This window comes from Mustela putorius, unplaced genomic scaffold (genome assembly GCF_011764305.1).
Source record: "Mustela putorius furo isolate JIRA1106 unplaced genomic scaffold, ASM1176430v1.1 tig00003845_pilon_pilon_pilon, whole genome shotgun sequence".
In the NCBI taxonomy this organism is placed as follows: domain Eukaryota; kingdom Metazoa; phylum Chordata; class Mammalia; order Carnivora; family Mustelidae; genus Mustela; species Mustela putorius.
The window spans coordinates 35,273,864-35,298,458 of NW_025421998.1; the positions used below are offsets into that span (position 1 = coordinate 35,273,864).

Below are 24,595 nucleotides of genomic sequence, written 5' to 3' on the forward strand. Positions count from 1 at the left end.
CTCAGAGGGTTAAGCCTCTGCCTTCAGCTCAGGTCATGATCTCAGGGTCCTGGGATCAAGCCCTGCATCGAGCCCTGGATGGGGCTCTCTGCTCTGCAGGGAGCCTGTTTCTCCCTCTCTCTCTCTGCCTGCCTCTCTGCCTACTTGTGATCTCTCTCTCTGCCAAATAAATAAATAATATCTTTTTTAAAAAAGATTTTATTCATTTATTTGGCAGAGAGAGAGTGAGAGAGAGAGAGAGCATGAGAGGGGAGTGGGAGAGGGAGAAGCAGGCTTCCTGCTGAGCAGGGAGCCCGGATGTGATATGGGACTCAATCCAGAGACTCTAGGATCATGACCTGAGCTGAAGGCAGTCACTTAACCAGGCGCCCAGAGGTTTCTAATTTTGATGAAATCCATTTTTTTTGTGGATTATGATTTTGGTGCTGTGTCTAAGAAATCTTTGCCAAAGTTAAAAATATTTTCTTCTATGTTTTTATCTAGCAGTTTTACCATTTTAGCTTTTTTAAAAAAATATTTTATTTGTTTATTTGAGAGCTAGAGAGAGAGCACAAGTAAGCAGAGTGGCAGGGAGAGGGGCAGAGAGAGAAGCAGGCTCTCTGCTGAGAGCCTGACGCGGGGCTCGATCCCAGGACCCTGGAATCACGACCTGAGCCGAAGGCAGCCTCTTAACCAACTTAGCCACCCGGGTGCCCCCCATTTTAGCTTTTTACATTTAGGGTCTGTGATTCATTTTCAGTTGGTTTTTATATGGTATGTGGTGTGGATAAAGTTGTTTTGTTTTGTTTTGTTTTTAATGTTGTAGTTTATTTTATTTTATTTTGTTTATTTTTGGCTTGTGACCATCTGGCTCTAGCACCAGTTGTTGAAAATTACATTGGATTACATTCACATATTTGTCAAAAATCTATTGACCATAAATGCATGGGTCTGTTTCTACACTGTCTATTCTGTTCCATTGATCTATGTCTGTCATTTTGCCAATTGTACAGTCTTGACTACCATAGCCTTTGATAAAGCTTAAAAATCAGGATTGCATGGAGCACTGGGTGTGGTGAAAAAATAATGATACTGTTATGCTAAAAATAAATAAATTTTTTAAAAAATCAGTTCATATGAGTCCTTCAACTTTGTTCTTTTTTTCAAAATAATTTTGGCTATTCTATTTCTTTTACCTTTTATATAAATTTTAGAATTAGCTCATTGAATTCTGAAATAAAAAACTTTACTGGGATGTATATTGGAATTGAGTTGAATTTAAAAATAAGTTGGAGAAAAGTGACATATCAATAATATCAAGTCTTCCAATTTATGAGTACTGTATTTCCCTGTATTTAAGTCTTGTTTATAGTTTTCAGCATATAGACCTTACATATACTTGGTCAGATTTTTACCTATTTTATGTTTTTTTGGTGTTATTTTAAGTGGTACTTTTAAAAGCATTCACTTATCAATCATTCATTGGTAGTATACATTTACTAGAAAAACAGCTGACTTTTGTAAATTAACTTTGTATATGGCAATCTTGCTTAAACTCACGAGTTCAAGAGGCTTTTTTTTTGTAGATCCTTTGTGATTTTCTACCTAGACCATTTGTCTTTATAATCAGAGATCATTTTTCCCCCTTCTTCCTCTCCAATATGTTTACCTATAATTTCTTTTGTTGTGGTGGTGGTGGTGGTTGTTGCACTAGTTAGGATTTACAGTATAATGTTGAAGAGGAGTAGTGAGAAAGGGCAGCCTTGTTTTATTCCTGATCACAATGGAAAATAGTTAAGTCTTTTACCATTGAGTATGATACTAGCTGTAGCTTTTTGCAAATGCTGTTTCTTAGGTTGAGAAAGTTCCTTCTATTCCTTATTTTCTAAGAGGTCTTGCTCATTTGCTTTGTAAAATCATAAATGATATTGTATTTTGTCATGGGCTTTTACATATCTAGTATGATGTTCATATGACTTTTCTTTACTCTATTGATGTGGTGAATTACATTGGATTTTTTTTTTTTTTTTAGATTTTCTCTCTTCTCTTTTTCTCTTTCCAGTGCTCCAGAATTCATTGTTTATGCACCACACCTAGTGCTCCATGCAAAACGTGCCTCCATGATACCCACCACCAAGCTCACCCAACCCCCCACACCCCTGCCCTACAAAACCCTCAGTTTGTTTCTCACATTGGTTTTTTAATGTTAGCCCAAACTTGCATTTCTGGGATAAATCCCACATAGGATATTGGTCTTTAAGTTTCCTTTCTTATACAATCAAGGTAATGCTGACCTTCTAGAACCAGTTGGAAAGTGTTTTATCATCACTTTTATGAAAGGGGATTTTAGAAATTGGCATTATTCCTTCTTTAAATACTTCATAGAATTCACCAATGAAATCATCTGGGCCTGCTTTAACAAATTTGGGCTATCTGTCAGCCCCCAATGATGCCTCTTATTACTCACCACCTTGTATAGTTCCTTCCCACATTATACCAAGATTGGTCTGTGTGATCAACAGAATGGCAAGCAGACTCAGAGCTGAGCACAGAGACTGACACCAGGCTCCATCTCATGACCTGAGATCATGACTTGAGCCCCAAACCAAGAGTCAGGGAGTGTAATACATGACATTAAGAGAAAAAAGGGAGGAAAAAATATGATAATCTCTGGTGCAGAAAATCCACTGAACAAAATTCAACACTCAAAAAAAAAAAAAAAACCAACAAATTCAGAATAGAAGGGAATTCCCTCAGTATGTGAAAGGATATGTATGTATGTATGTATTTTTAAGCTTTCTTTTTCTCAGTAATGTTTGTAACCCAGCGTGAGGCTTGAACTTAAAACCCCAAAATCAAGAGTTGCATGCTCCTCTGACTAAGTCAGCCAAGCAGCCTAAGAAAGAGTATTGATGATTAACCCACAGGTAACATCCTACTAAAAGGTGAAACACTAAAAGCTTTCCCCTAATATAGCCATAAGACAAAGATGCCTGCTGTCATCACTGATATTCAAAATTGGGCTGGTAGTTCTAGCCAGCCCAGTTAGTCAAGAAAAAGAAATAAAAGATACTCAGAGTGGAAAGGAGCATGTAAAACTATTTCTATTTACAGATGACATGATACTATTTAGAAAATCCCAAAGAGTCCACAAAAACTAGTAAAGCATATAAGCAAATCTAGCAAAGTTGTAGGATACAAGATGAACACACAAAAATCATTTATTTCTATATACCAGCAATGAACAATCCAAAAAGGGAAATTAAGAAAACAATTTTCACTTACAATACCATCAAAATTAGGTAGGAATAAACTTAATCAAGGTTCAAGACTTAAGACCTAAATAAATGGAAAGTCCTCTTGTGTTTATGGATTGGCATCTGAGCAAGGAATTTAGGGATTCAGTGCAATATTTATTATAATTCTAATTTTTTTTTTGCAGAAATGGAAAACCAGATTCTTAAATTCTTACAGAATTGCAAGGGGCCCAAATTACAGAACAATTTTGCAAAAGAAAAATAGAGTTGGAACATTTTCTTGTTTCAAAAAGTACTACAGAGTTACAGTGACCCAAACACTATGACAAAATCAACATACAGTAATCTGTTGCATTTCTATACACAAATAATCAAGCACCAGAAAGCAAAATTAAGAAATCAGTCCCACTTACAGTTGCACCCAAAACAATAGGATGCTTAAGAATAAATCTAACCAAAGAGCTGAAATACCTTTACTCTGAAAACTATAAAACACTGATGGAAGAAATTGAAAATGACACAAAGAGATGGAAAAGATGTTCTGTGCTCATGGTTTGGAGGAGCAAGTATTGTTATAATGTCTACGCTACCCAAAGCAATCTACAGATTTAATGCAATCCCTATTAAAATACCAACAGCATTTTTTCATAGAGCTAGAACAATCCTAAAATTTGTATGGAAGCAAAAACACCCCAAATAGCCAAAGCAACCTTGAAAAAGAAAAATCTGGAGGCATCACAATTCCAGACTTCAAGTTATATTACAAAGCTGTAGTAGTCTACACAGTGAGGTACTGGCACAAAAAATAAACATATAGATCAATAGAACAGAATAGAAAACCCAGAAATGAACCCACAATTAAATGGCCAATTTTTCACCGAAGCAGGAAAGAATACCCAATGGGAAAAGAACAGTCCCTTCAACAAATGGTGCTGGAAAAACTGCACAGCCACATGCAAACGAATGAAACTGGGCCACTTTTGTACACCAGACACAAAAGTAATTTCAAAAAGGATTAAATATGTAAATGTGAGACCTGAAACCATAAAAAATCCTAGAAGAGAACACAGGCAGTATCTTCTTTGACATCAGCTGTAGCAAATTCTTTCTAGCTATGTCTTCTAAAGCCAGGGAAACAGAAGCAAAAATAAACCATTGGGACTACATAAAAATAAAAAGTTTCTGCACAGCAGAGGAAACAATCAACAAAACAAAAAGGCAACGTACAGAATGAGAAAAGAGATTTGCAAAGGACATATCTAATAAAGAGTTAGTATCCAAAATATATAAAGAACCTGTAAAACACAACACCCCAAAATAAATAATCCAATTTAAAAATGGTCAGAAGGGGGTGCCTTGGTGACTCAGTCGTTGAGTGTCTGCCTTTGGCTCAGATCATGATCTCCAGGTCCTGTGATTCAGCCCCATATCAGGCTCCCTGCTCAGCAGGAAGCCTGCTTCTCCCTCTCACACTCCCCCTGCTTGTGTTCCCTCTCTCACTGTGTCTCTGTCAAATAAATAAATAAAATCTTAAAAAAAAAAATTGGGCAGAAGATGCAAACAGACATTTTTCTGAAGACATCCAGATGGCCAACAGTTTAGCACCTGTCAGAAATCAACAACACCAGGAAACAACAAGTGTCGATGAGGTTGTAGAGAGAGGGGAACCCTTGTACACTATTGGTGGTGGTGTAAACAGGTACAGCCACTCTGGAAAACAGTATGGAGAATCCTCAAAAAGTTAAAAATAGAACTACTCTACGAGACAGCAGTTGCACTACTAGTATTTGCCCTAAGAATACAAAAATAGTAATTCAGAGGGATACATGCACCCTGATGTTTATAGCAGCAGCGTTATTTACAGTAGCCAAATTGTGGAAGCAGCCCAAATGTCCATCAACTAATGAATAGATAAAGAAGATGTGGTACACACACACACACACACACACACACACGCACACACAGGATTATTACTCAGCCATAAAAAATAATGAAATCTTGCCATTTGCAGTGACCTGGATGAAGCTAGAAAGTATTATGCTAAGTGAAATGAATCGGAGAAAGACACCATATGACTTCACTCATATGTGGAATTTAAGCAACAAAACAAACAAGCAAAGAGGGGGAAAAGAGAGAAAGAGAGACAAACCAAGAAACAGAACAAACTGATGGTTACCAGAAGGGAGGTGGGTGGGGGGTGGGTTAAGCAGGTGATGGGATTAAGGATTGCACTTGTGGTGAGCACCGGGTGATGTATGAAAGGTTTGAATCACTGTATTTTATAACTGAAACTAATATTACGCTGTGTGTTAACTAACTGTAATTTAAAGAAAAACTTAAAAAAAAAAAAAAAAAAAAAACCAGTATGAGATTGGCATAAATTCAACATATAGACCAATGGAACAGAATTGAGAGTCCAGGAATAATTCCATATATTATGGCCAATTAATTTTTGACAGGGGTTCTCAGACCATGCAAAGAGGAAAAATAATCTTTTCAGAAAATGATGTTAGAATAACTAGAGATTTTCATGCAAAAGAATTAATGTGGATCCCTATCTCACACCATAAAGATTAATTCAAAATGAATCAACAACTTAAATATGAGATAAAATTATAAAAACTCTTAAAACATAAGGGAGAAGTCTTAATGTCCTTAGATTTTGATAATGGATTAGTAGATATGACACCAAAAACAGGAGCAAGAAAAGAAAAAATAGCTAATTGGACTTCATCAAACTTTAAAACTTTTATGTATTAAAGGACATTATCAAGAAGGAAAGACAACCCATAGAATGGGAGTAAATAATTGTAAAACATGTATCTAATAAGGGTCTACTATTCAGAATATATCAAGAACTCTTTAACTCAACAACAAAATAACCCAATTAAAGCCCAATTTAAAAATGGACAAAGGACAGGTGCCTGGGTGGCTCAGCAGGTGAGGTGTCTGACTCTTGATTTCTGCTTAGGCCATGATCTCAAGGTCCTGAGATTGGGGCTTGTGACAGGCTCAGAGCTCAGCACAGAGTCTGCTTGTCTGTCTCCCTCTGCCTCCCCACCCCCATAAGCAAATAAAATCTTTTAAAAAATAAAATTAAAATTAAAACGGGCAAAGGAATTCAATATACAGTTCTCAAAAAAATATACAAGTGGTCAAAAAGCACCTAAAAAAGATGCTCAAATCCTTAGTCATTAGGGAAATTCATATCAAACCCTCAATGAGATACCACTCAGATTCACTAGCATAACTATAATCCAAAATGATGTAAAACAACAATATTGAAAAGGATATGGAGAAATTAGAATCACTGTACATTCATGGTGAGAATGTAAAATGGTTCTACCTCTGTGGATAACAATTTGACAGTTCCTCAAAAAATTAAACATAAAATTACCATATGACATAGGAATTCTATCTCTAGAGATGTAACTTAAAGAACTGAAAATGTACTGAAATAAACTCATGTGTGTACGTGTTCATAAGAGCACTATTCACAATAGCCAAAAGGTGAAAGTAACCCAAATGTCCATCAGAGGATGAATGGATCATCAAAGTATAGAGGATTTATACAGTGTAATATTATTCAGCCATAAAAGGAATGGACTAGTGATACAAGGTATAATATAGATGAAGCTTGAAAACCTTATGCTAAGTGGGAAAAAGCCAGTCTAAAGAAGTCATTTATTGTACAGTTCTCTTCATATGACATATCCATGGTATTAAGTATGTCTACAGAGATGCAATACGCATTGTAAGTTACCGGAGGGAGAAGGAAGGGGAGAAGAAAGAGCACCTGCTTTATGAGTAATTGTTTCCTTTGGAATTGATGAATGTTTGGAACTAGATAGAGTTAATGGTATATTGTGCTACCTAGTTAATGTGCTAAATGCCATCAGTTGTTCACTTTAAAACTGTTAGTTTTAGATTGTGTGAATTTCACCTTAATTATAATTTTAAAAAAATACACTTAGGCACAGCATAGTCAAACTGCTAAAAACCAAAGATGAGAAGATCTGGAAAGCAACCGAAAACAAAAACAAACAAAAAACCTCATTCAATATGGAGACAGAAAAAGAGTTAACATGGGGAGAAACAGAAAACAACTGGTGAAATGACTGATCTAAATCCAACTATACTGGTGTGCTTGGGTGACCCAGATGCCTAAGCATCTGCCTTTGGCTCAGGTCATGATCTTTGGGGTCCTGGAATTGAGCTCCATGATGGGCTCTCTGCTTAGCAGGAAGTCTGCTTCTCCCTCTCCATTTGCCTCCTCCCCCACTCGTGCTGTCTCTTTCTTTCTCAAGTAAATAAATAAAATCTTTAAAAACAAATAATTCCTACTACTCCAATAATTACCTTAAATGTTAACTGACTAAATATCCCAATTAAAAGGCAGAGATTGCCATTAAAGGATGAAAAAGCAAGGCCGAACTATATATACTGTCTATAAGAGATGCATTTTGAGCATAAAAACACAGGTGCTGTCTACAGGGATGTACTTTAAATATAAAGACACATATGTTGAAAGTAAAATGATAGTAAAGATGTACCATGAGAATAGCAAGTGTAAAAAGCCTGGAGTGGTTATCTTCTTTATTTTATCCTCAAAATAAAGATTATTACTGGGGGGCGCCTGGGTGGCTCAGTGGGTTAAGCCGCTGCCTTCGGCTCGGGTCATGATCTCAGGGTCCTGGGATCGAGTCCCGCATCGGGCTCTTTGTTCAGCAGGGAGCCTGCTTCCCTCTCTCTCTCTCTGCCTGCCTCTCTACCTACTTGTGACCTCTCTCTGTCAAATAAATAAATAAAATCTTTAAAAAAAAAAGATTATTACTGGGGATAAAGAGGGGCATTTGGGGATTTCAGGTAATTAAAAAAATTCATTAGAACTGAAAGTCATGATAATCATATATGTGCATTTTTCTAATAACAGTTCCTCAAAATACATGAAAATAATTGACAATTAAAGCCAAAAATATATAATTCCACAACCATAGTTTTGGATTTTAACACTTTAAGACAACAAACTAGTAAAGACAGAAGATACCAGCAAAATTATCCACAACCTGGACTTATATGATATTCATAAAGCACTGTAGCTAACTCTTTCAGAATATACTTTTGAAAGAGTATATGTGTGTTTATCAAGGTACCCTATATGCTAAGCCATAAAGTTGGTCCCCCCCAAAAAAAATTTTTTTAAGATTTTATTTATTTATTTGACAGAGAACACAAGTAGCAGAGAGGCAGGCAGAGAGAGAGAGAGAGAGAGAGAGAAGCAGGCTCTGCACTGAGCAGAGAGCCCGATGCGGGGCTCGATCCCAGGGTCCTGGGATCATGACCTGGGCCGAAGGCAGAGGCTTCAACCCGCTGAGCCACCCAGGCGCCCCGGTCCCAAAAAATTTAAAAGGATTGAAATCATAAGGAGTTTGTTATCTGATCACAAGAAAATAATTGCTTTTCTATTAAATGTTCATCAACAGCAGAATAAGTAAAGCAAAGTATATTCAGAGTATATTCAGTATATTATTCAGAGTGAATGTTTCACGACTACACAGAGTAGTATGAGTGAATTTCACAAACATAATGTTAAGTGAAAGAAGCCATATATAAGAGTATATATTTTATTATTTCTTTTATTTATTTATTTATTTATTTATTTATTTATTTATTTGACAGAGAGAGATCACAAGTAGGCAGAGAGGCAGGCAGAGAGAGAGAGGAGGAAGCAGGCTCCCTGCTGAGCAGAGAGCCCGATGCGGGACTCGATCCCAGGACTCTGAGATCATGACCTGAGCCGAAGGCAGCAGCTTAACCCACTGAGCCACCCAGGCACCCTATATTTTATTATTTCATTTAAGACACACTATTGGAACTCATGATAGTGTTTACCCTTGGTTAAGAGAACGGCAAGAAGTGACTGGAAAGGTACAAGATGGGGTTTCTGGTTTCTGGGAATGTCTTATCTCTTGATCTAGGTCCTAAAATTATGGGTTTCTTTAGTGTGTAGAAATTTATTGAGCTATATACTTACAGTATGAACTTCTTTTAAAATTGGGAGATAATTGATAACTGACATGTAACATTAGCTGCAGGTATATAACAATGATTCAGTATTTGTATATATTGCAAAATGATCAACATAGTAAGTCTAGTTAACATCCATTACAACATACAGGGTTTTTTGGCAACGAGAACTCTTAGTGTCTATTCTTTTAGCAACTTTGAGATAATACAAAAAGTATTATTAACTGTAGTCATCATGGGCGCCTGGGTGGCTCATGGGTTAAGCCGCTGCCTTTGGCTCAGGTCATGATCTCAGGGTACGGGGATCGAGTCCCGCATCGGGCTCTCTGCTCAGCAGGGAGCTTGCTTCCTCCTCTCTCTCTGCCTTCCTCTCTGCCTACTTGTGATCTCTCTCTGTCGAATAAATAAATAAAATCTTCAAAAAAAAAAAACAAAAAAAAAAAGGAAAAAGACCACAACTGTGGTCATCATGCTGTACTCCCCTGTGGTAACCACCAGTCTGTTCTCTGTATCTATGAGTTTACTTCTGTTTAGATTCCACATATAAGTGAAATCCTGTATCCTGTAGTATTTGTCTTTGTCTGGCCTATTTCACTTAACAAAATGCCCTCAAGGTCCATCCATGTCGTTGCAAATGACAAAAGTTCCTTCTTTTTATGGCTAAATAATACTCCACCGTGTGTGTGTTTGTGCGTGTGTGTATGTGTGTATACACCACATTTTCTTTTTTTTTTTTTTACACCACATTTTCTTTATCCATCCATCCATCCATCCATTGATGGACACTTAGGTAAATGATACTGCAATAAACATTGGGGTGCATACTTCTTTTTGAGTTACTCTTTTCTTTTCCTTTGGATAAATACCCAGAAATGGAATTGCTGGATTATATGGTAATTCTACTTTTAATCTTAATTTCTTGATACAATGTGTACTTTTTTTCAGCATATATTTATACTTCAGAAAAAGGTGTTTTTAAAAACTGGCAACAACAAAGGGCAGAGAGTGAGAGATAAAGAGAGAGGGGCTATAGGTAGGAATCCTTTCAGCAGCTGTTACTTTAGTACTTGTGAGCAGTGGTGCTTTTCAAAATATTTAGCAACTTGTTTGGCCCAAGCATTGACCTATCAGAACGGATGTCGTCTGTAAACAATAGATACAACAATGATAATGTAACTAGCTATCTTACAGGTAGGAGAAGAGGAAAGCCTGACTGATAGCATTATCAGTGCCTGCAGAGAGAACTATGAGGCAAGAGAACTGTCTGTCCTCCACAAGGACAACCACAAGCAGTTATCCTGTCAGTCTACATTCCTTTCATTTGTTATTTGGGCTCCTTGGAGAGAAGTTCTCACATCTGTTTAAAACCTGTATCTCTTTCTGTGCTTAGTGATTAACCATTTAATCCTCATAGTTTAAAGAATAGAAATTATTTTCATTTCCAGATTAGAAAACAACAGAAGATTAACATAAAGAAAAAAGAAACTTCCTATTGAATGATGGAGCTAGAATTCTAAGATCTGGGCTACTCCAAAGCCTGTGCTCTGAGGAAAGAAAGGAATCAATCTCTAAATCCCTTTCATTGGTGTATTACCTCACATTTGTGAACTATTTCCATAAATTTTGTTTAATTATATTTCCACATTTCTGTCTTTTCACCATGAACAAGCAGAAGTTACTGCTTATCTGTGTTGCTGATGAAAACACTGAGGTTCAATGTTTTCAGCCTTCCTAAATTCACTAGTGACAAAATTAATTCACAAGAGTATATAAACATTTTTTGCTTGAATGATGCTTTCACAGTATGTTACCTGCTTTCAAAATCTCATTCAGTTTGACACCAAATCCATAGCATGAGTATTCTGGTTAGCTTCACTTTATAAATGGAAAAAGCAGACTAAATGAGATTTGAACTCAGCCCTTCTAACTTCAAATCTGGCAGTAAAAGCTGGTGACTTGTAGCATACTAATTGTTTAGTGATTGTCTCTTAGCTCCGAACCTACTTCTGTGGGTTTCTTGACTGTTTTTCTTTTACTGTTGTCCCAGCAACACTCTTACCCACCAGCAGCATGAACCACGATCTGTTTGTCTTCCCAACACTCCCAGAACTACAGCGAGCATTCTCTTGTGCTCTCACCCCACCATACTGCCTCTGTCTTTCTGCCTGTCATTATCTCTCTTACTCACATGTTAAGGTTCCCCAAGGTGGGTTATAACCTCTTTCAGGAAAGCAAGTGGACCTTATGCTTTGCTCTTATTTTCTGTACCTAAGAAAGCCATTTCCTTCCAATGAGCACTTAATGCATTATGTTGGCTGCTTTTCTGTCTTTTCAGCAAAATTTGCAACCTAGACATGAATATTCATTGATTATGCTTATTGATTACACTTGGCACTTACCACTCAAGTTTAGTTGCTGGAGATCATTTAAACATAGAAAAGATGGTGGCAGATAACTTATTTGATTGTTGTGTGCATTTAAACTAACCAAACTTCTCAATTCCCCTATATTTCTTGGAATCTCTCTGATTGCATTATTTGAGATATCAAGTCTTTTAAGTTGAGTCATAGTAGACAGTTCTTCTGGAAGTCTTGTTAACTGTAATAAAGATTAAACAATTACATTTTAAATAAATATTTCTATGACTAAAACTTTGTCTAAAATCAAATGAAAGGATGGTTTGGGGGTCTTAAAAAGGGATTTTTTTAAAGGTATTTATTTATTTGTTTATTTGACAGACAGCTCACAAGCAGGCAGAGTGGCTGGAAGAGAGAGAAAGGAAGCAGGCTCCCTGCTGAGCAGAAAGCCCGGTGCAGGGCTCCATCCCAGGACCCTGAGACCATGACCTGAGCCGAAGGCAGAGGCTTTAACCCACTGATCCACCCAGGCACCCCAAAAAGGGATATTTTCACTATGTCACAAATTCTTTGTGACTTCCTTCCTTGCTGAAATCCATAATATATTGCATAACATCCAAGTACCTCCCCAGTCTGACCAATGCTACCAATTTAACCACATGGCTTATTAACCTGCTTTCCTCACTCTGCAGCACTTAGTGTTCCTTACCACTATCCCTTTCTTCCCTCCTTGAATATGACCTGCTTTGAGACACTGAAGTCTTTCCCAACTATTCATCCCACATTTGACATTTTTATTCCCTTTCTCATCAACAGTGCTTTTTATTAGTCTCTTGTGTGTATTTTCCTTTGGTTTTTAAATTACATGATGTCATTTTTAAAAAGATTTTATTCATTTATTTGACAGAGATCACAAGTAGGCAGAGAGGCAGGCAGAGAGCAGAGAGATGGGGGGAAGCAGGCTCCCTGCTAAGCAGAAAGCCCGATGTGGGGCTTGATCCCAGGATCCTGGGATCATGACCTGAGCCAAAGGCAGAGTCACCCAGGTGCCCCCATTATGTCATTTTTTATACTTTTTTGTGTACATGTTCCCAATGAAGATGCACTTTAAGTAAGTGCTCCATAAACCCCTGTAGAATGGACTCACACAGCTTGGCATTATGGCCTCAAAAAACTCCTAGTACAAAAAGTGTCACAAAATAACAGGAATTAAGATACCCTGCTATGGTGAAGAACAAATGCACATATTCAGAGAAAATATGGCCATCACAAGTGGCTTTTGAAATAAAGGAAGCTCTACGAATGAACCAAAGAATTTTGAATAAATGGACCCCTCTGAGATAACCAAACAACAAGATAAATGCTGAATAATGTGCTCAGTGTTCTTCTATATATAAAAGAAGCATAAGAAACAGTCCCAAGGGGTTGCTGGGTGGCTCAGTCAGTTAAGCATCCAACTCTTGATTTCGGCTCAGGTCATAAATTCAGGATGTGAGATAGAACCCTGAGTCAGGCTCCATGCACAGCATGGAATCTACTTGAGGATTCTCTCTCTCCCTGTCCCTCTACCCTACCCTCTTCTTGTGCGTGCTCTCTCCCTCTCTCTCTATCTCTCATTCCCTAAAATAAATAAATACTAAATGTAAAGGAAAAGAAAAGAAAACAGCCCCTAACTTCAAGGAGATTAAATTTTAATTCAGGGGACAAAATATACACATAGTAAACCACCAGGAAAGAGTATTAAACAACAGGTAATCCAGTGCCAAAATAAAGAGTACAATAACAGCTTTGTGGAAGTTTAGAGAATATATATCAGCACAAATCAGAGAGCTAAAAGAAAGCTTCAGCTAGCAGATGGGACTCGAATAGAATGAATAGCGACTCTTAAGAATGAATAAGATTGAATGGAAGTTACAAGCCAGTAAGAAGCTGAACAGTAAAAACAGGTGATAGGAAGCAGCAGCAGATATGTTTGGAGAAAGAATGTGCAACCGGGCATGGCAGCCCTTGATGGTTGGCCCTAGGACACAGGAGTCAGCTGAAGACAGGTGAGCTGACTTAATTTAAAACATAATATTCTTGGGACGCCTGGGTGGCTCAGTGGTTTGGCCTGCTGCCTTCGGCTCTGGTCATGATCTCAGGGTCCTGGGATCGAGCCCCGCATCGGGCTCTCTGCTCCGCAGGAAGCCTGCTTCTCTCTCTCTCTCTCTCTCTCTCTCTCTGCCTGCCTCCCTGCCTACTTGTGATCTCTGTCCGTCAAATAAATAAATAAAATCTTAAAAAAAAAAAACATAATATTCTTATACTATTTGCTCAACATTTATTAGAGGATGTACCTAAGAACCATGTGATAATAGAGGTACTACAGAAGGAAAATTCATGTTGGGCCCTCTCCACTTAGTGAAATAAAAGCCCTGTGATTAACCTGAACTCATTTTCTTCAGGTTAATGTTTTAGTGACTATCTGCTGTTATAAATTAATCATTTGGGCATCTTACCTCTACCCCAAACTGGTTGTCAAAGTGATCTTTCGAATCATATATATTTTTTGAGAAGAGTTCTTAGAAATCGTTTTTCCATCTGATGATTTTTTTTTTAAGGGTATCCAGCTTTATTTTACATGGTTGCCTACTCTTTTTCTTTTTTTCTTCCTTCTTTTAAAAAAAATTTTTTCTGTTCTTGTGATCTTTTCTTCTTTATTATTATGTTTGGTTAGCCAACATATAGTACATCATTAGTTTTTTATGTTCTTTTCCTCTTCTTTTTAAGTAAGCCTTAACCCAACATGGGGCTTTGAACTCAGAACCTGAGATCAGGAGTCACAACATGCTCTACCACTGAGCCAGCCAGGTGCTCCCATTTGGTGACTTTTCTTTTTTTTTAAAGATTTTATTTATTTATTTGAGAGAGAAAGAGAGCATGAGAGTAGGTCAGCAGGAGAAGCAGACTCCCTGCCGAGGAGCAAGCCCGATGTGGGACTCGATTCCGGGACCCCAGGATCATGACTTGAGCCGAAGGCAGTTGCTCAACCAACTGAGCCATCCAGGCGCCCCCATTTGGTGACCTTTGAAGCAGGATTGTAATGATGGGGACTGGTGCCTTTGGCAACCACATGCCATGAGTAGGCAATAGATAAGCAATCTGGATTCCTGAGAACAGTTCTTTGTAATGAAATCTAATAACTTTGACAAGTCCTGATGAAAGAAAGGATACTGAATCCAAGAGAATAGTCAAAAGGCTCCTAGAGTAGTCTAGGCATAAGGTGAGTGGTCACATGGACCAGGTTGGAGATAGTAACACTGAAAAATGAAGGAGTAGATCCAAGAGCTTTCTCAGAGGAAAAATGAGACAATTTTGGTGTAATTTTCAGTATAACAAGTGATGGAAAGGATAGAAAGATGATTCCATGATTTCTAGATTGGTAGGTCTGAAGAAAGTGACATCACAAACAGAAATGGAGAAGTTGTGAAGGGATTTACAGTGAAAAGAAAGATGAGTTTGAAGTCCTGTTGAGCTTGAGACAGTAAAAGAACAAATAATTTCCAAGGAGACTGGGAACTGCGGGACTAACACAGTGATGAGAGATCAGCTCCAGTTATACAAATTTGAGGACTACTTGCATAGCATGGTAAGAAGTTAAGAGAAGAATTAAGGTCATAATCTTGTAGACTTGCACAGTAAGATACAGAAGGAGAAAGGATTATAAATCAGCCAAGGAATTAGTTGATGATTATAACGCAGAACAAAAAGTGTCTTTTAGCGCAATAACAACTTGAAAAACACACATATCATTTTCAATTCCAGCTACTTAAGCAAGTATTCCCTGGAGTAGCTTTCTGAAAATGCACTACATAGCAGCTGTTAGGTTTAAAAGGGTAAGTAAGTTTGAGAAATGTGAGTTAGAGACAAACGAATTTCTTTAGTGCAGGACTCTTCCGAACTTTTAATACATTAACATTCACTGTGATTCTATCAGAGGAGGATCCAGTGCTTCTCAAAGCTATTTAATCACATGAACCACCAACCCCCCTTTTAAAGAAGTTCATGGGACTAGATGTTTTTAAGAACAGACTTCGGGAAAACTTGTTCTAAATAGTAGTCCAGTCTCTATCAGAGGGCTTATTTCAACTATAATGGCCAAATTAAACATAGCCAGATAATAGGTCTAAGGTTCTTTTCATTAGTTTACTAAGATCTTAATATAAATCCACAATGTTGGATTTTTAAAAACTATTTCCATAAAATTCATTCTTACAGTTCAAGTAAAATAAGAAGCTAAACTATAAGAACATTTATTCATGTTGATCTAGCAATTCTTTAAGGAAAATTCTCTAAGGAAATAGTAAAATGTGGAAAAGGTTATGTTTATGAAGCAGTTCATCACAGCATTAAATATGATGATGAAAAATTACAGCATCCCTAAATACTTAACAAAAGATGATTAGTTACATATATCATGTATTAGCTATAACAATTATTGGGAAGTTTATATTATATTATGGGGAAATGCTTATATTAAGTGAAAAGAGAAGAAACTAAAATTAAAATTGAATGTAGAATCTTTTTATACTTGCTTATAAAACCATAAACATAAAAAAAATAGTAAAAGTAAGGTGTATCAACATATGATCATTGACCAATAGTTACATTACAATGGTAAGCTTCTGGAATGATTTTTTAAAATTTCATTTCTCAATTTCCTAAATTTTCAATAATGTGTTTACATTATAATTCATAACTTTAAAACTCCTTTTACAATTAAACTGAAATAAAAAGAAATCTACAAAATTGTCAACTTTAGTTCATTGTAATTTCATTTTAATAAAATACTTTCCTACGAAGCTTTCCTGTTGAGAAATATACTTTAAAACCATGTTTGGGGGGCGCCTGGGTGGCTCAGTGGGTTAAGCCGCTGCTTTCGGCTCAGGTCATGATCTTGGGATCCTGGGATCCAGTCCCACATCGGGCTCTCTGCTCAGCGGGGAGCCTGCTTCCTCCTCCTCTCTCTCTCTCTCTGCCTGCCTCTCTGCCTACTTGTGATCTCTCTCTGTCAAATAAACAAAATCCTTTAAAAATAAATAAATAAATAAAACCATGTTTGGGGTTAAAAAAAACCCCTATTTCTTTAAAAAATAAAATATTCCAGCTAAATTTAAAACACACATATACTACAATTTAGATTCTAATCCCCTCCAGTGCCAAATTCCCTCCAAAGCCCAAAATATCGGTCTCTTACCTTTCTTCCATTCATCTGACTTATATTCAGCTCTTCCAATGATTGAAGTTGGCACAGTTCAATAGGAAAATATATAAATTGATTGCTTGAGATGTTAAATTTCTGGATTCTTTTTAGGTTACAGATATCTGAAGGGATATTCTGTATTTGATTTACTGAAAGATCAAGTACTTGCAGATTTTCTAAAGTACACACTTCTATAGGGAAAGCTTCGAATTTATTACAGCATAAAATAAGAACATGGAGTGATACCATATTGGAGATAGATGGTGGAATTTTCCTTATTTGGTTTTCACCAAGATCCAGATATTCAAGATTAATAAGAGAACATAAGTGTTCAGAAAATTTGAGTAGTTTATTTTTATTTAACTCTAAATTAAGTAGTTGTTTACTAAAAGATATATCTACAGGTATTTCTGAAATATAATTTCCATTAAAATTCAGATAATTAAGAAAATCTAAAGCACACAAACCTACTGGAAAATACATTATTTTATTATAACTCAATTCAACTTTAGTTATTTTTTTGCAATTTTTCACTTCAATGGGAACATCTGTGATTATATTTCCTGAAAATTCTAGAATGAAAATATTATGAAGATGTGAGATATCTTCAGGTATTCTCACTATATTATTTTTGTTTACATAGAGTTCTCTTAAATTTTTGAGCTTATAGATGTTCTTAGGAAGTCCCGTTAATTTATTATAACTAAGGCTAAGACATTCCAACATTATGCAGTGGGAAATTTTCTCTGGAATTTCTTTCAATAGATTTTTATCAAGTATTAGAATTTTGAGTTCCTTAAAATTCTCGATTTTGTGTGAAATAACTTCCAGTTTATTGTCAGTTAGTTGGAGCTCTTTCATCTTGAACAATTGAAAAATTTCCACAGCCAAAAAAGTAAGTTTATTATGATCCAGCAGAAGGTTTTCTAGATTTTTAAGCTCCCTAATTTCTTTTGGCAAACTGCTTATCAGGTTTCCAGTAAGGATTAGTGAAATTAACTTTGGAAGGAAGCACAGAACTTTAGGAAATATTGTTAACTGATTATATTCCAGATTGAGAACCTTCAAGTTTTTAAAACTAGACAGAGTATCTGGTATATGACTTAACTTATTTTTAGCCAGACTTAAAATTTCCAAGTTTCCAAGACTTTCTAAGCCAGAAGGAAAATTCTCAATGTAATTGTCATTAAAAAAGAGTTGCCTGATATTCCTAAGATGTGATATTTCTTTAGGTATATGTGATATTTGATTGTGACTGACATTTAATATCCTTAAATTATGAAGTAACTGAATTTCAGGTGGAAGTGATGATAACCCATTTTCTTGCAAGGACAGAATTTCAAGTCCCAACAGGTCACCTGAGTCTGCCCCTTTAAAACTTTTGATATGGTTCTTGTCCAAATATAGGTATTTTACATATTTGATTTTTAAAATGTCCTTAGGGAATTCTTGTAAACCCTTGGCCTTGAGGTTAACTGTAAAGTTATCTGATCCTAAATCTAGTCCTTTCTGATACTCTTCAGAGAGCTGTGGACTAATTGTTTCTAATGTTTCATGAGATAAGAAGCCAGGGAAAGCCTGATACCCAGCGACCATCCCCGTTACTGATAATGGTGGACTTTGTGGAATATCACTTTTCAACTGCAAGCTTTTATATGTAGTGATTGTATCAGAAAATTGAAGAGTTTTCCTTTGTTCTTCATCTCTCTTAGACTTATTTTCAAGGGACAGTGTTGATGCATCATCATGTATGCCTAATTCATCATTTCTAGGATTTGTTTCACAAATCTGGTTGGAAGGTTTCCCAACATAAGGTTCCGCTAATGAATTTGATGTTTCTTTAATAAATTCAGGTTCCATTGCCCATGATGTAGATTCTGTCCTAAGTTGACTAGTGGTATCTTCTAGCTCTTCTGAAGTACCCTCCTTTTCAGACATCTTTTTTACTGGTATGTTTTACATCAATACATGATTATAACTCAATTTTAATTTTCATGTTTAATTTTCTCCTTTGAACCTATAAAACAAATATTGATATTAAAATGAGATATATAATAAATATTTAAAATTACAAATGAATTTTATAATAATTTTTATTCTATAGTGAATAATTCAATAGATATTAAAACAATCTGTAACTAAAAAGCTAATTTTATATATGATTGCTAGTTAAAGTTAGTTTATTGATTGTATGCATTTATTATATGATACTCTTGAAATCACATTGAAATTATAGAAAGTAAGAAAGGAGACATAAAGGAATGAAAGAACTCAGCAAATTTTTGGAAAACAGCCAGTGGCTCCCTGACATGCAGAGAGTACTATTTGCATTATGGATGGTGTAGGTTTACATATGGTGCTGAAGAGTCTTGTCCCAACAAATTCAGTACATTAAGATAATTTTCTCATAGGTAGAAGTGAAATATCTTAAGAGATAGTTTCTGTAAGACTAACTAGAAGTAAAACAACTTTTCCAAGAGAACTAAACCCTGACTGTAATTCTTTTGTGCGACGCCTGAAGTATCTGCACAGCTGTGTAGTTCCTCTCCTCCAAACTCTGGATCCCAGCTTTGTTAGTCCATCTCCCAAGTCTGTAGTTTTTAATAACCCAAACTCCTTCCTTCCTTTCTTCATCCTAGGGGTGGTATTTACTATCTCTGTGTTACCAAAGTTCCCCCTTTGCCTTTTTGGTTCTCTAATACTTGCCTACACAATTCCCTATATTAAATCCTTTCGATTAAACTGGTATGGTTTCACTATTTCACAGACTCTCAAAGAGAATAGAAAAAGAGGGAACATTTTCCAGCTTGTTTTATGACATCAGCACTAACCTTGATAAAATATATTAAGGACAATATGAAAAATTAAAGGCAAACTTTACTCAAGGCAAAAATTCTAAACATTACTATTCTAAATATTATATAAATATATATTTCTATATGTTATAGAAACATTTCTAAATATTCTAAAATTTCTAAATATTGTAAAATTAAATATTTTATTATAAAATATAAATATTATAAAACCCAGCAATATATAAAGAGACTATCTTGTGACTAAGTTGCATTTGTCCCAGAAATTGAAGGTTGGATTTTAACATTAAAAAGTTAATGTGATTTGCCACATTGAGATGGAGAAAAACCGTACAATCATTTCATTAGATGCAGAAGCACTTGATAAATTGCAACATTTTTAATGATTTTAGAGAGAACTTTTAGCAAAGTATGAATAGATGGAGATTTCCTCAATCTATAAATTTCCCTAATCTGTAAGTATCATACCTAGTGGTAAATCAGTGAAAGCTTTCCTTTGATATTCAAAGCAAGAAAATGTTGTATCATCACTTCTGTCAGTATTGTACTGGAGATCTTAGTGGCATAATGCCAGGAAAAGGTTTAAAGATTATTAAAAATTAAATTAAGATGTCATTGACTCACCGATAATATGATTATGTATGTAGGAAATCCAAGATCATGTATAGACACATTATTAAAATCAATAGGAACATTAAGTAATGTTGAATATAAAGTCAATATACAAAAGCCAATTTCCTTCCTTATGTTAAAAAAAAAAAACTTAGAAAATGAAAGTTTAAAGAGGTATCATTTACAATCAAGAAATGTCAAATCCCAGGCGCCTGGGTGGCTCAGTGGGTTAAAACCTCTGCCTTCGGCTCAGGTCATGATCTCAGGGTCCTGGGATCAAGTCCCGCATCAGGCTCTCTGCTCAGCAGGGGGCCTGCTTCCCTTCCTCTCTCTCCGCCTGCCTCTCTGCCTACTTGTGATCTCTCTCTGTCAAATAAATAAATAAAATCTTAAAAAAAAAAAAGAAATGTCAAATCCCTAGGAATAAATCTAACAAAAACTGTGTCAGACTTCTATAGAAAAATACTACTTCATGTAAGTACAAAATGCAGTGAGAGATATTGGAGAAGACCTAAATAAATGGAGTGGTTTTCTTTGCAAACTGATCTATAAATTCAATCTTATTATAAATTCAATTCGAACCTTATTTTTGTGGAACTTGACAAACTGATTCTTAAAAGTCTTTGGACAAAGGGCCAAGAAGAGTCATGATATGCTTAAAAATTGAAAACCAGGTAGAGGATTTGTTTGTTGAATATGAAGACTTCTTAGGAGGCTATAGTAAAAGGGTGATATGGCACTGGTACAAGAATATTCAAATAGATCAGTAAAATGTATAGAAAACTCAGAAACAGACATTTGATCATGACATATGGATACTTGGTTTTTGAAAAATACAAGACTTTGGAGCATTGAAAAAAAGGTAGTCTTTTCTTTTTTTTTTTTTTAATATTTATTTATTTGAGAGAGAGAAAGTGAGACAGAGCATGAGCAAGGAGAAGGTCAAAGAGAGAAGCAGGCTCCCCGTGGAGCTGAGAGCCCGATGTGGGACTCGATCCCGGGACTCCAAGATCATGACCTGAGCCGAAGGCAGTCGTCCAACCAACTGAGCCACCCAGGCGTCCCAAAGGTAGTCTTTTCAATAATGATGCTGGAACAACTGGACAGTTAGTACACTAGAAAATATGTCTAGGGGCACCTGGGTGGCTCAGTGGCTTAAAGCCTCTGCCTTTCGCTCAGGTCATGATCCCGGGGTCCTGGGATCGAGTTGAGGCCCTCGTTGGGCTCTCTGTTCAGCGGGGAGCCTGCTTCCTCCTTTCTCTCTCTCTCTGCCTGCCTCTCTGTCTACTTGTGAACGCTCTCTGTCAAATAAATAAATAAATAAAATCTTAAAAAATATATGTGTCTGAAAGATATATCCAAATCCAACCACAACAAGAAAGTTTCCTTAACCAAAACTGCCAAGAAAGGCTTAGAACTGAAACGGAACCTGATAGAAGGGCTTTGGAAATGTGCAGACATATACAAGTACCTTTTCTTCTTCTCTGCGGCTAACATGAAGAACAGGAAGCTGAAAGACATCGCAATACCTGGAAGCACAGCCAGATGTTCTTTGGCAAAAACAGGTGATGATGGTGGCCTTGGCTTGAAGCCCATCTGGCGAGTACAAAGACAACCTGCATCAGGTCAGCAAGAAGTTGAGGAGTGGAGGTGGGTCTCCTTTTCACCAACCACACCAGGGAGGAAGTGAATGAATGCTTTACAAAATACACAGAAATGGACTTCACTCAAGCTGGAAACAAAGTAACTTTCACTGTGACTTCTGGAGCAGTTCCCCACTCCATGGATCCTCAAGAGAGATGTGGTGACCCTACTGTACAACCATGAGATGTGCAAGGAGGGTGATGTGCTGAACCCAGAGCAGGCCTGCATGCTAAAGCTTTTCAGGTATGAGATGGCTAAATTTAAAGTTGCTCTCAAATACATGTGGGATGTGTAGTCCAGAAGGTTCCAGCAGACGGGAAGTGACCTGCCACAGAGAGTGTCCAAGTAGGCAGAAGAATCAGGAGGAGGAAAAGTAAAAGGCTGATAGGTACTTAGAGCCCAGGCATGTGGGACCACCATCCTGCAGGTCAAACAGCAGCGAGGGTGAGACAGACAGATTGCTTTTCTTTTTCTTTCTTTTCTTTCTTTTTTTTTTTTTTTTTTGATTGCTTTTCTATAAGGAATAAAACTGTCTGTTGCTCCCTGAACAGCAAAGATGACTTTTCCTAGGAAAAAAAAAAGGCCTTGGCTTCAGGCTTTTGTCTGGATTCCCAGGGTTCCTTTTGTTCACTTTGAGCCAGCTTCCAGCTCTGGCTCCTGCATGATGGTTGGGGATGTGAGAGCCACCATCAGAGCGAGGGCTTCTTTCCTCTGGTCTTTTGCCCCTCCTGGAAACAGGGGTTTGCTAAAGAATCGAGGAAGCCTGGCCACCCTTCCTACTCTCATTCCTCTCTCCCTGTTTCCCCTGCTCCATCCCCCAGGAACACCAGGGCCAGGAGTCTTAGACAATAAGACAGGATGCTTTCACTAAGACAAGAGTAAAGTCACTTCTGAAACCCAGAGCAGATATTAAAACTATTTCATAGGGGAAAAAAAAGGGGGGTGGGAGAGCGGAAAGAAAAAATTAAAAAGTCAATAATATATATCTAAAATGTGGCAAAGATAGAGAAGGAGATGGAAAATATAAAAGAGTGCATGAAAAATATACTGAGAAGGAGTAACATATATTTAATTAGCATTCCAGAAGGAGAAAGTGGACATAATGGAGCAAAGGAAATATTTAAAGAAATACTGGCTATGAATGCTCCAGAACTAATGAAAAATATGAATCAAGAGATCCATGATATACAATATATCCAAGCAGAATAAATAAAAAGTATCATTCTAAAACTACAGAACAATAGAAGCAATGAACATATCATGAGAGCAGTCAGAGAGAAGGGGAGGAACCCCTATAGACGAGGGACAAGATGAGAACAGATGTCTTAGCAACTTCAGTAAAAACTAGAGGACAGTAGAGTAACTTATTGAAAATGTTGACAGAAAGTCCCTATTAACCTTGCATTGGATATGCAACCAAATTATCATTCAAAAATAAAAGGACCAGAAAAAACACTTACAGATAATCAAAACTGGGAACTTATACCACCAAGAGCTTTGCTCAAAAGGAAGTTCTAAAAGATATACTTTAAGAGGAAAAAGATACCAGAGGATGATCTGAAATTCAAGGTGGAATAATGGGCAAGTAAAATGGTAGCCACATATGTAAATTCAAAGAAATAATGGTCTCTATAAAACAATAATAGTGTTTTTTATATGGCATTTAAAAAGAACTGGAATATCAGAAATAATGTCGGAGTCAAGAATCTCCCTGAGTATTAAGAGGATAATGGTAACTGCAGTGTAGAGGCCCAGTGAACACCACCACGCCAAGTGATTAAAATCAACATCCTCACTACATTATGTACTTCAAGATATGGAAGACTGAGAAGGACTAATCACTTTGTGGTTTTCTTTCCAAAAATGTGTAACCTCAATCCAATTAGGAAAAGACATCAGCCAAATCGAAATTGAAGGACATTCTGCAAAATAACTGATCAGTTCTCTTCAAAAATGTTGAGGACATAAAAGACAAAGACTGTCACAGATTGCAGGAGACTAAGGAGACATGACAACCAAATTTTATATGGGATCCGGGGTTAGACTCTTGTACAGAAAAAAGACATTAATGTAAAAAATGTAAATTTCAAATAAAGTCTGTAGTTTAGTTAGAAGTATTCTACCAAGATAAATATTTCAACTTCTCTGTAAATCGAAATTTATTTCAAAATAAAATAAAAACAAAACCTGTACTACAATGTTCTAAAATCTTTTTTTAATCTGAGGTAGATGAGAAGTTGTTTAGCTTTAAGACTGTGTTAGGCGTGATTGATAAAATTTGGTAATTTTTAAAGATTTATTATCAACAATAAAAGTAGAGGGACTAGATACCAGACTTAAAAAGAGAAAAACTTTAAGGGAAAATACACAAAAGATGAAGAGGAACAATAACAATATTCTGGGAGATTTTTTAAAAAGTGAAAAAGAAATTAAACAAAAAGAAAGTATAAACAAGTCCAAATATAATCAAAATAAATGTGAATGGATTAAATAACCAATTAAAAGTTAGATTTAAAAACAAAAACCAAAACCCAAGTGCTGTTTTTGAAAGATGTCTCTAAAGCATAAGATCACAGAAAACTAAAAGAAATTAAAAGGAGAAACCCATGTTCTATTTGCACCTTGATTTAAGAAAAAGATGGCACTAAGATCACTGTGGAAATT

At 36.3% G+C, this 24,595-nt stretch overlaps 1 protein-coding gene and 1 pseudogene across 2 annotated transcripts in view; one reads left to right on the forward strand and one right to left on the reverse strand.

Annotated features, from left to right (window-relative positions):
* LRRD1 (leucine rich repeats and death domain containing 1) overlaps window positions 1-24,595 on the reverse strand; it is a 36,505-nt gene that overhangs the window by 5,425 nt on the left and 6,485 nt on the right. Inside the window, exons 2-3 of one of the 2 annotated variants that reach the window (XM_004776441.3) lie at window positions 16,857-18,879; window positions 11,663-11,861 (exon numbers count right to left, since the gene is read on the reverse strand). In XM_004776441.3, coding sequence (XP_004776498.1) covers window positions 11,663-11,861; window positions 16,857-18,800 — 2,143 coding nt within the window. In that variant the 5' untranslated portion in view covers window positions 18,801-18,879. The remainder of the gene's footprint in view (window positions 1-11,662; window positions 11,862-16,856; window positions 18,880-24,595) is intronic. The other variant, XM_045062694.1, reaches the window with a different exon arrangement.
* LOC101677865 lies at window positions 21,627-22,316 on the forward strand (annotated as a pseudogene).